At 38.4% G+C, this 12,613-nt stretch overlaps 1 protein-coding gene across 1 annotated transcript in view; it reads left to right on the forward strand.

Annotated features, from left to right (window-relative positions):
- Window positions 1–7,118, forward strand: part of poc1bl (POC1 centriolar protein homolog B (Chlamydomonas), like) — a 30,444-nt gene extending 23,326 nt beyond the window's left edge. Inside the window, exons 10-11 of the mRNA XM_041809215.1 lie at window positions 3,188–3,340; window positions 5,519–7,118. Coding sequence (XP_041665149.1) covers window positions 3,188–3,340; window positions 5,519–5,650 — 285 coding nt within the window. The 3' untranslated portion in view covers window positions 5,651–7,118. The remainder of the gene's footprint in view (window positions 1–3,187; window positions 3,341–5,518) is intronic.
- The last annotated feature ends 5,495 nt before the right edge of the window (window positions 7,119–12,613 follow it).

Raw genomic sequence — 12,613 nt, forward strand, 5'->3', positions numbered from 1 at the left:
CAAGAATGCCTAGAGTATGTGGTCTCTGCTTGTTTCAATAATTTAACCAAGCAATCAGAATAATAACTGGTTCTCAGGCACTCAGGACCTCAGCTTCAGCCTAGTCAGATCCTGACTGCTGCAGAACAGGTTCCCAGTGAAGATACTTTGCTCCATTCAGCTTTCCCTCAACCCTGACCAGTCTCCCAACCCTGATGTTGAAAAACACCCCCACAGCATGATGCTGCCACCACCATGCTTCACTATTGGGCAGGAGATGCCTGGTTTCCTCCAAACATAACGTTTAGAATTGATACTAAACAGTTCAGTCTTGGTTTCATCATACCAGAGAATCTTGTTTTACAGTCTGAGAGTCCTTCAGGTGCTTTGTTTTTTTCAAACTTTAAGCAGTCTCTCATGTGTTGCAATGTGGAGAGGCTTCTGTTCATCCGCTCTGCGATAAAGCCCAGATCAGCGGAGGGTTGCAGTGATGGTTGTCCGTGTGGAACTTTGCCCCATCTCCAGACAGGATCTCTGGAGCTAAGTTGCCATCAGGTTCTTGGTCACCTCTCTTACTATGGCCCTTTTCCCCCAGTTGCTCAGTTTGGCTGAGCAACCAGCTCTTAGAACAGTCCAGGTTGTGCCAAACTTCTTCCATTTGAGAATTCTGGAGGCCACGGTGGTCTTGGGAACCTTTAGTGCAGCAGAACTTTTTTGTAGCCTTCCTTAGATCTGTGCCTGTCAACAATCCTGTCTTCTGAGCTCTACAGGCAGTTCCTTTGACCTCATGGCTTGGTTTTTGCTCTGATATGCATAGTCAGATGTGAGGCCTTCTATAGGGATGTGTGTGACTTTCTAAATCATGTCCAATCAATTTAATTTACCACAGGTGGACTCCAGTCAAGGTGTAGAAATATCTCAGCAAAGATCCAGAGAAATGGGAGGAACCTGAGCTAAATTTACAGTGTTGATGCAGAGATGGTTTAATTCTTTCTTCAAATCTGCAAAAATTTCTAAAATTCTGTTTTCACTTTGTCATTTTGGGGTACTGAGTGTAGATGATGAGAATAAAAGAATTTAAACTACTGTAGCATCAGACTGCAGCATAACAGAATTGAAAAGCTTAGGGGGGCTGAATGCTTTCTGACTGACCTCTACAAGTATAAACCACATGGTTAATATTCTTTATCTTATTTATACTGAAATCCAAAATGGAGAAGGAAAATCAGTCGGACTCAATGCACATCTGTATGCTAAACATCATGTTGGTGACCTCTGTGTACTAGATACAGCAATTTTCCTCATAGGTAATTTTGATTACGACTTAAAATCAGCATAAATAGTGAAAGGCTGATGTTTCAGCTTCAGCAGAGCATCCTTTCTGTCCATCTCATCAAAGCATGGGATTTAACTGGGACCTCTGCTTTTAAAAGCTGGTCTTCTACCTTTATTTTGCCAACCATGCTCAGTGTTACGGTTTAGATAGTTACCATGCTAACTGGCAACCCTTATGAGTTTGTTATTTCTGTAGTTACAACAAATGTTGAAAACAACCGAGTGCTCACATGCCGCTTCGTTTACTCATCAGAAATATCTTTGATGAAACACTAAACAAAGACACATTTGCAGAAACTCTTCATTTCTAACAGCTGTTGTCAGAGACCACAGAGGCATTCGGCTCTTCTTAGCTCATTTAAACCTTCACACGGTCAGAGAATTGAAGGCCTCTCTCACTCATGAGCTGGTTCAGGAGTTTGTTCACTTTCAGCATCAAACATTTGATGAATAATGGTCACCTGTCCAAATGTTTATAAGATATTTGACTTTATCGCTGCTCCTACTCAATTACAACATGTTAGTGGTAGGTCTTCTTTTGCTGGTTAGTCAGCATCAAGGTTATTAGAGTTAACTAAAACTAACTAAAAGTAACTAAATAACTAAAACTAAAATTCAAAAAATCATTTTAGTTAACTGAAAATAAATCAAAACTAAGCTTTACCAAAGAATGAAAACTAACAAAAACTGTATAGTGCGCTTACAAAACTAAACTAAAATAAAAATGGAGACAAAATATCCTTAGTTTTAGTCTTTGACACAACCATACTGACGGGCACCTAGACACAGTTCTGGGGAGTGTAAAATTGTCCAATCTGATTGGTTAAGACTTCACACAATGGTAGTTTTATGTCTGAAGTTGTATTCAAACATCATCATTAAGTAAATAAAATGATAAGTGAAGAGTAGCCTGTTTTAATAAGTTTTAAAAGATGTATGATGCTCACTCAGCCCCGACATCCATCCATAAAAAACTAAAACTAATAAAAACCAAATTAAATGAAGCATTTTTGCCAAATACAAACTAAACTAAACTAACAAACCAACAGTCAAAACTAATAAAAACTAAACTGAAATTGACCACAGATAGGGAAAACGAAATAGAAATACAAACTAATAAAAATCCAAAGCTATTATAACCTTGGTATGCATGTTGAAACTGTTCCTCAGTGAACAGTGGGGAAAGGAGGCTGAGACATAAATATGCAAGGACAGCCCTTTATTGCTGTATGCGTGAGGCTAGTGGTTCTCAACTGGTGGGTCAAGACCCAAAAATGAGTTGCAAAGCTCTTTGCATTGGGTCATGAATGTGTGCCAGGAAAAATGGGGCAAGAAGTCTGTGTATGGAAGCCCTAAGTAGACATACATGAAAGTCACACATTTCTTTTGGAGGTTTTTCTGTGATGACGAATAAATGTCAGTATTTATCTCAAGATTTTTACTTACTAATCTAATTTCCTTTGGATATCAGTGCTAGTTTTCCAAGATGATGGTGACATTTCTTGAGAAATTATCAAATTTCCTTGCTGTCTTGGCAAAATTGTGTAAAATAAGTGTATGTATGCATACATGCATGACCTTCTGTAATTGTACTGGTTTACAGGAAAAAGTGCAACAATGTTTGGTTTTATTATCTGATTTGGAACAAAGGAAATGAACTACAAGTATAAAAGCAACCTTACACAATATTTACACAGTCATTGTAGCAAACTAGAAATACTAGAAAGCATGAAAAGCAGTTAGAATAAGGAAAAAATGAAGCGAAGAAGTGTTTTAATCACAATGCATACTTCCAGCTCTTTTTTCAAACTAATTTTTAATACTATGGTTATAAAGTATGCTTTTTTCCAATAAAGTTTCTCTTTTGCTCTAGTACTTTGAATACACGTCTCAAAAGGAGATCCGGTTCAACTCAGTGACGGAGCTGTGTGCTGAAGTAGCTGAGGGAAAGACCTCCGTTGGGATGAAGCACTGCCCCGGCGACACAGACCCCAAACCCCCTGGTATCATCTGGGAGTTCAGAACGGTAAACACTCTACTATTGACATTTATACCCCAGTTATCCTGCAGGATCTTATTCACACATACAGATGCATCTCAAGAAATTAGAATATCATGACAAAGTTTATTCCTGTGATTCAATTCAAGACGTGAAACATCCATATATTCTAGATCGGGGTAATCAGTTAAAATTCAAAGAGGTCCAGTCAGAGAAAATATATTAAACGAAAGGTCTGGAACATCATAATGTCTAACTAGAGTTAGTGTGATATGTGGATCTGGGTGTGATTTCAGGGACTTGTTGCGCTGATGAAGTATGAAAATTTGTCTACAGCTCACCTGTTTCTGCATCTTTGAATCTCTCCTTTAGGGCCCTATGAAATCTGTTTTATTTTTTGCCAAATTCCATTTTGATATTTTGGAATTCCATTTTTAACCTTTCCACTAATTTTACCATAAAAAAGAGTGCCCTGTTTATGTAAATGAATAAAATGTTCACTAATTAAATAGAAACCTTAAATTTATTGAAAAAGGGCCACAGTTGGCCCATGAGCCACAGTTTTGATAACCCTGACATAAAATAACTATAACCAGTGTAACAGTAAGATACTTTCAACATTAGACACATCCATGTGTATAATCACATCCTAACTGATGTTTCTAATGTAAATGAAGAAATCCTTCTGTTCTCCAAACACAGAAAGATAGTAACTTAATAAGAAGGTCACATTAAAGTTAAATGGTTTAAAGTAAACCTGTTACCTTAACTTTTCTTTACTCTCACAGTCTGTAACAGTGCATGCAGTTTACTCCTGTCTGTAACTTTTCTCTCATCTCCCTCTATCCTCGCTGTCCGTCTGTCTGCTTCATATTAGACTGCTTGAATGCATACACATATTGGCTCGTTAAGCAACCAGAGTGAACTACAGTATCTACAGGGGGCATTATTAAGCTAATTGATACTCGAATGGAACATCATTTAGACTGTGGGACTTCGAATCTGTCCGACTTGGGTTTGAAGCCCTTGAGGAGTGAGTAGGTGAGATGTGTGTCTGATCCTCGCGCAGAGTCTCTCTCCATGATTCTCAGGTGTGGTGAGGTAAAATAACTCATTGCACAGATGAGTTGTCTTGAGGGTTCAACATTATGTCGTCCCGTACTGCCCCGCGTTGAGCTAATTTTTGCCGGTGTTTCGTGCAGCTGCTCTGACATGCTGTCATTGTTTAGGAGGGGGCGGGGTGAGTGTTTGTTACGTGAGGCACAAGTTGTGCTACGCTTTAGTGTCTCCCTAGAACATATTCCTCAGATATACATTCCTCTTAATAAAAAAACACAACATTTTAGTCAAATTCATTCAAATTTTTACGATGTCCACATTAAATAGTAGGTTCCGTCGTTATTGGCCAATTCTGCAATTCTGTCTGTGATTCCACTAATGCGGAAACCATAGGGCCCTAGACTCCTTGTCTCAGCTCACTCGTCTTTTCGTCTACTCTTTGTCTTTCTAATGATTGTAGGCCCGGGTCCAGGTCCGTATCGGATGGCATCTGGGTCTGGACCCAGACTGTGGTCTGCCGTTTGGTGACCCCTGTTCTAGATTCATCTCACAAAGAAGAAATATTTCAAGACTTTTTTGTTTTAATCTTGATGATTACAGCTTCCTTAGCCCAGGTGAGAAATGTATAACATCTCTGGTTCAGGATTGGCTCGAGACTAGGAACACAGCACTTGTCCACTCCTTGTGAAGCTCCCTTAAGTTCTTTAATTTGCTTTGTTTGAAAATCCTCTGTGGGGTGAGCTCATCCCTGTTGCTTCCATACAGCCTCTGATGACTGCCTGGCCTTTCAGCAGTGACCTTCTGTGGCTTACCCTCCTTGTGGAAGGTGTCAGTAATTGTTTTCTGGATGAGTCAGCAGTCTTCCCGATGATTGTGGTTGTGTGTACTGAAGGCTCAGGAAACCTCTGAGAATTAGACTTTTCCACAGCATTCTAATAAACTGAGATAGTGGGTTTTTGATTCATGTGAGCTGTCATCATCAAGATTGAAACAAAAAATGTCTTGAAATGTTTCACTTTGTATGAGGTAAATTCAGAACATATGGAATTTTTAACGTAAATCACAGGAAAAGTGAAATTTACATGATATTCAAATTTTTTTGGATGCCCCTGTATTCTCGTTGAAATTGTCTTTAACTTCCCTCAGGATGGGACCATCTACCACCCTCACTCCAACATGTGTGTGACAGCCTACCGCACACCTGAAGGCCGCACAGACACCCAGATGCAGCAGTGTAGCCCAGGAGACAGAAACCAGCAGTGGAAGTTTGAGTGGTAGGAGGACGACGGTGATAGAAAGTAGCAGAAAACCTCAAGTGACCTTTTTTCTCTACCATAGTGCAATTACTACATTGAAGTTCTTCTATCGCTCTCCAAGTCCGCACTCCATTTGGATGGGAACGACGAGGAAATACAAAGGTGGTGAAAAAGTCACTCACTTTAAGCCAATGATTCACCCTTTTTATTCCAGCGTGAATGTCTAAAGAAGAGCAGATCGAGATGGACTGAATTACAATTTCAAGGCTTTTTCAAAGGGAGAGCAGCTGAACTTGAGACTTTTGACTTTGGTGTTGCTTCATCTAAGTGCCTCAGCAACCAAAATGGAGCCAAGTGGACATCCAGAGTATCATTATTGTCTCTTTTTTTAAACGAATGCAAGAACTTGAAACCAGCAGAAGAGATCTGAATATCCAGAAAACCACGAAGTGCCTTTGAGAGAGGATGAAGACAAAGTAATCTCTAAAAGAAATCCTGCTGCACTAAAAAAGTTACCTAAATGTGCGATTAATTCTAATTGTTATTGTGAAAGTGTAAAAGTGTTGTGGCTCGACGACAATGTCAGCAATGTAGGGTCAGCTGCTTTTGCCCCACACCAGCTGCTCCCTGACATGCTCCATCATGTGAGAGGATAACAGGGTAGAGAGCGCAGCGGTCATACTAGACTGCCTCTCAATTCTATCTCTCGTCTGCCGAGCTGGTTTCACGGTAGAATGCTGCCCGAACAAGACCTGAAGCATTCATTACGGTTTTGTGCTAAGTGCAATTTGCCCAAGAGGGCTTAGAGAGTTAACAGGAATGTTGTAATCTATTCTTCCCTGTTGTGTAAAATTAAGCATACCCTCCAGACTCGTATGCCACTGCTTTTTGAAGGATCATCGTCCTTCTGTGCCTAAATGAAACGTGCCAGTGGATGTCTCACAGGACATTTAAAATGTTCAAAAACAACACTGGCTTGATGCACTCGATTTTTATACAAACACAGAACAGCCTTAGAGGTAACACCTGTTTAATTTAATCCTTCAGTTTGTCGTGCAAGTTTGTTTAAAGATGCCTTTGTGTAGACTGTACTTGAAACGGCATCAGAAACACTCCTGTGGGTTTCTTTTTTCCACTGAAGATCCTCTTTGTGTTTCTATTTAAGGACCAAGAGAAGTGTGGAAATGTAGCAGCTGTATTTTGCCGAAGACTGCTTATTACTGAGCGCCGTTTGTGTAGAGTGATGAATATGAGATATTCGTGGTAGTGAATGGACGTAAGAGGAATCATGTTTAGCGTTACCTTTTTTTAAATGTTCAGTTTAAGGGGCCAGAGTGGGACGGTGTGCTCTTGTAAAGGAGCTCTGAAACTACTGATAATGACAAAGGGATGATGGTGATTACTTGATATGAAGGAGCAGGGAGCTAAAATGGGATGGATATTTTAAGAAGATTAAAGCTTTTTGGATGATTGAAAGAATAAAAAACTAACACGAGCGTGCTTTGTCATTTCTTTGAGTTTGCCTCAGCTTTTTAGTCTAAAATACCTCCTCAGAGTGTTTGTGTATCGCTGTTTGCTTTATAAACTGTGAAACATGCAGCAAAAGACCAAACCAAGCATAGCAGATGCATTCTTCTGGATTTCAAAAATGACTCATCTTGAATAAAAACATAAAGGTGAAAGAGCTGCTAAATCCTGCCATCACTAGATCCATGCAGACAGGGATTACAGTATTCACAGTGATATGGCTCCACCTTCTGGGAGAAGAGCATGCTACACTCTACATGTGGCAGGCTTAAGTTGAGACAGCGTCATGGTCATGAGGCTTAACCTTGGTGCTTAGCATAGAGGGTGATAGGCTGATGAGTGCAGATAATGTGCAAATAAATGAAGGACTGTCCTGGTTATGTGCAAACAAAGTCCATTGTGATAAAGGGCGGTCTAAACTGAAAGTAATAGGCTTCTGAGGTGGTGTAAAACCCTTTATTTCACACAGACATGACACATCATTCTTTACTTTTGACTCTGGACAGCACTTACCTCATTCTAAGAGTGTTGCTCACGAGTTTAAATATACACTCACCAGCCATTTTATTAGGTACACCATGCACCCTTTTGCTTTCAAAACTGCCTTAATTCTTCATGCCATAGATTCAACAAGGTGTTGGAAACATTCCTAAGAGATTTTGGTGCATATTGACATATTAGCATCACACAGTTGCTGCAGATTTGTCAGCTGCACATCGACAATGCCAACCTCCCGTTCCACCACATCCCAAAAGGCCACTGTGCTGTCTCTGAGCTCTTCAGGCAGTTCCTTTGACCTCATGGCTTGGTTTTTGCTCTGACATGCATTGTCAGATGTGAGGTCTTCTATAAGGGGGTGTGCGCCTTTTCAAATCACACCCAAACAGTTTTATCCACCTCAGGTGGACTCCAATCAAGGTGTAGAAACATCAGCAAAGATCCAGAGAAATGGGAGGAACCTGAGCTCATATTAAACTGTTGTTGCAAAGGGTCTGGTGAATAACTTATTTCAATGTGATATTTAAGTTGTTCATTTTTTATCAAGTTTGCAAACATGACTGTATCTTCAGCCTGCAACATCTCAAAATTAAAAACGTGGTAGGGGTCGAAATAGTTTTGAAATGCACTCTATTTGCAGATATTTGCAGACATATTAGTGATTAGTCATAATGCAAATATCTAATGTAATGATTGTGTGCAGCTGTAAACAGAAAAGATCAAGTCCAGTGTGCATAGTGTGAGAACAACACAAAAAATGGAGCATGCTAACAAAGAAGTAAGGGACTGTTTTTTTTCTGTAATACATTAGAAGAGCCATCAGTATTTGCCTGAAGTATATTCACAGCTTCAATTGCTCTTGAGGGGAAGTAAATGTGTATTCATGCTAAAAATAGTTGTTGTGGTAAGTGTTAACTACTGAGTTCTCTTGTGCTGAAGCGTTTACATAGTTCTTTCTGGCTGTGGGACTTTAGAAAACAGAAATACAGGAAGTCTCTGATAGAAGTTTCTTTCCTCTTTTTAACATTATAAACGATATCACAAATTAAGAAAGTAAAATGTAGTTAAAAAAAATCATGTCACACAAGAATAAAACAATGCCATTTAACTTCAAGTTACATTTCTTCTTGAATGCTGCCAACTGTTTTCCCACATCAGCTTACCCTGATGTCTCGTAGACATTTACTTGGGTGCCAGCAGGAAAAGTTTCCATGTGAAAACTTGAAACAAAAAAATAGATGTAATCATTTCCAAAATTCATATCATAACTTTATCCAAATAAACTGTCATTTATAGTCTTTCAAATGAGACTTCATATTCCCCCTTTTTCACATTTATCTGCTTGCAGCATCCTGCACCCAGCTGTCTGTGACTTCACAAGCTGATTCTGTATCAAACGGCTTAATTCGAGGTGCATTGGCTCAGTTCAGACTGCTGTGATTGTCAGTAGCCACGTTCTACAACTGCCTCAGTAATCTTTGGTTTGAACTGGGCTTAAAGGACGTGGGAAAGTTTCCACATTCAGAGGAAACTGCATCGCCAGATTACATGATGGTGAGAATGATGGCTTTTCCAAGAGTCTGCACTCTGACAAAATGCAACTTGTAGGATACATTTGTCAGGTTAGGTCATTGTGATGTAAATTTGGTCATAGTCTGGGTGAAAAGTTCTACTGTTTTTATTTTCACATGTATGGAGCTATTATTGTTGCAAAACTATTTGCATCTAGAGCCACAAATGTGTGCACAGATATGTGCAAAGATCTGTAAATGTATGGATAGATCTGCAAATTCCTGCACAGATCCACAGATGCCTGCATAGATCCACAATGTGTGCACAGATCTGCAAATGTGTAGACCAATTTGTAATTGTGGACTAAGGTAATAACTAAAAAGGCTTCCATATTTTTTATTCAAGTTTTGAAAATACAGATAAATCATTTACAACTGTACAGAGCCTCTAAACTGGCTGTATGTACACACATGACTTTTGCAACACCTCTGCCACACACGATCTGCAAACTCAGATCTGTAAGTGTAAAAGCGCTGGGTTTTGCTGCCCTTTGCGCAGACACACAGGCAAGGCTGCCTGCCTCTTAGCTCATGCATCACATGTACCAGCAGACATTGCAGACCCAGGCAGCAGTCTAGACCTAATTTAAGATATAGTGTCAGCATGACAGGGGAAAAACATTCTGGTGTTAGTCTGTTTATTTTTCCATATTTGAACTGAAAGAGTGACGACTTTTTTCTTTAAAATTATATCACAAATCTATCTACATATTTGCAGATCTATGTACGTATTTGTGGATCTAATTACATATTTGTGAATAATTTTGCGACAATAATAGCTTCATACACATGCAGCATAGACCAGATACTTTGTGGATTTCCCAGAGTAAGGTGCCTGTGTGAAAGGTGCTAAAATATGTCTTTCAATGCCCAGTTACTTTAGCTTTATACAATAATTTTATTACTAATGACAACTTTTTTTTACTTTTTAGAGATTGGAAATAGAAATAAGTGATCCTTTTTTTAAGTCGTGATATCTTAAACTGTTAAAACCTTGTTACAGTTCTTTTTTATCAGCATCACATTAAGATAGGCTACACATGCTGCTCACAGTTGTTTCATTTTCCCACCCAATATCTGTTAGATGGAAAAAGTCATCCGTCATCCAGTCCGGGATAAAAAACGCCCTCATGCATTAACACTAATATTGTGTCCCTGACAAGACATGACAAGCTCGGCCTAGCGTGGTATATTACAACACTCAGGCTGACTTGTTGCCTTCCCATGTCTCTTTGTAGTTTTCACAATATGGGTGCTCGATCAAACACCATGCCACTCAGATTACCTTCTCGCCTTGAATAATTACTTAAATTATTTAGCATTTTAATTTGCTCAAACATACATTTTGTGTCACATTTCATCTGTGGTGTCGGGGGTTTTCAGATCAGTTTCATATGAGTGACAACTGGCTGAGTATGAATGAGGACCACCAAGGCAGGGGACACCTGGACCAGAGCATGTCAGCTTTTATTAGAATATTTAAATGAGTATCTGTTATAGTCCTGTTAATTGACAGCGACATGTTGTGGGATTACAACTCTATTTCTGAGTGTCTAAAAGATACTGGTGCCACTTTTAAGCTCAAAGTTGCATTACAAGTTCACTGTTTGAACCAAATACCAAAATGTGAAACTGCTACAAAGAGGAAAAAATGCTACTAGCAATCTGCAGCTTAAAGAGAGTGTAAAACATGACATGATATTTCTAGGAAAGAGAGAGAATTGAAATAGAATTTTGTTTTTTGTTTGCTTGTTTTTTGTCTACATTTTTCTTAAATTTCTGTTGTTTTCCAAAGTGGAAACCAAGGCTGGGGTAGTGACATGATCAGATCTTGGAATACAGTAAAATGGCATATTAATCATCCCAATTTAAGGCCACATCCATCCCTTTGCTCATGCTGCTGCGCAGTTTGACAAATAAATAAGTGTTGATATAGTAAAAATAAAATGAAAAGGGATAAAAAGCTGTAAGATGCAAAAAAGAGAAACATCTGTCCAAAAATAGGGTTAAGACGAAATAATATAAGACTTTTTGTCCCACACAGTGAGAGTTTTTACCTTTCCAAATCGTGTAAAAACGATTTAATTTACCACAGGTGGACTCCAATCACAGTGGAAACAGCTAAGCAAAGATCCAGAGAAATGGGAGGAACCTGAGCTAAGTTTAGTGTTTTTGCAAAAGGTCTGAATACTTAGATCACTGTAATATTGTGTTTTATTTTTAATAAATTTGCAACAAATTCTAAAATTCTGTTTTCACTTTGTCATGATGGGGTACTGAGTGTAGATTAATGTGAAAAAAATGCATATTTTTCGACTTTAGCATCAGGCTGCAACATAACGAAAGTTAAAAAAAAGCGAAGGGGGTCTGAACTTCTGAATACAGTGTCTCACAAAGCCACGTCGAATTAGTGATTTTCAAATTAATCTATTATTATTGTAATTTTGTAAACAGATAAATATTATTTCGATACTTCAAGTGCTGTCTTGTTGAGAGGATTCCCCAAGTAGAACTTCGTTGACCTAAGGAAATAAAGCCTGCGCCATTCATTAAAGTTTTATGGTAATCTGGAAACGCATCAATCACTCCGTGTCTTCAAACAAAAGCATTTAAAGTGGATTTATGTGGTTAAATATGGTCTCTATGACTCTAGCCAAACAGTTTATGGTTATCGATTGACTAATAATCTTATATAAGACTTGGGCACTTTTTCCATGGCAGCAACGCTTCTTTTTTCAGCTTTTATTATACACAGTAAAGAACACTAAATTAGTTTTTATGTGTGATACTTCGAGAAAAAGCACGACCTGATTTAAGAGTATGTTGGTGGTGGTTTCAAAGGTTGTTATGAGCTTGGCAGAAAGAGACGTAAAGCCGCTACTTAAAGTTTAATTTATCAAGTTACAGAAGACAAATACGTTGCACTTCCGGTTCAATTGGTTTTTCTAGTTTGGATTGTTTTTCCGCAATATGCTGTGATGAGATAAAAAGTGCAACTTAAAAAAATCAGGAGCAACCACGATAGCTCGAGAACAATACTTGAAAACAAACTATGTATCTCATCTTATTCTATTGAAATGATCACAAAAACCTTCTAGCAACCACTGTCACATTCACATTACATTAACCGTATGTCTATTAATGCTCTCCATTGTATAAATGCAGTTTGTGCCATTTTTAATTTTTATTTTTGAGCCAGTGACATTTCACATTAAACAGGCAAATACTTAAGCAAATGTTGTTTCTTTTATTATTGTTACATATTTTATAAAAAAATAAATTAAGAATTTTATGGTAAAATACATTTTAGCATGGAAAGTGTACCCGCACCTAAGCTACATAATACTTTCTTTTTCAAATATGTGATACCTCATTGACCTTATTGGTAA

The sequence above is a fragment of the Cheilinus undulatus genome, linkage group 16, assembly GCF_018320785.1.
Source record: "Cheilinus undulatus linkage group 16, ASM1832078v1, whole genome shotgun sequence".
Lineage (NCBI taxonomy): Eukaryota > Metazoa > Chordata > Actinopteri > Labriformes > Labridae > Cheilinus > Cheilinus undulatus.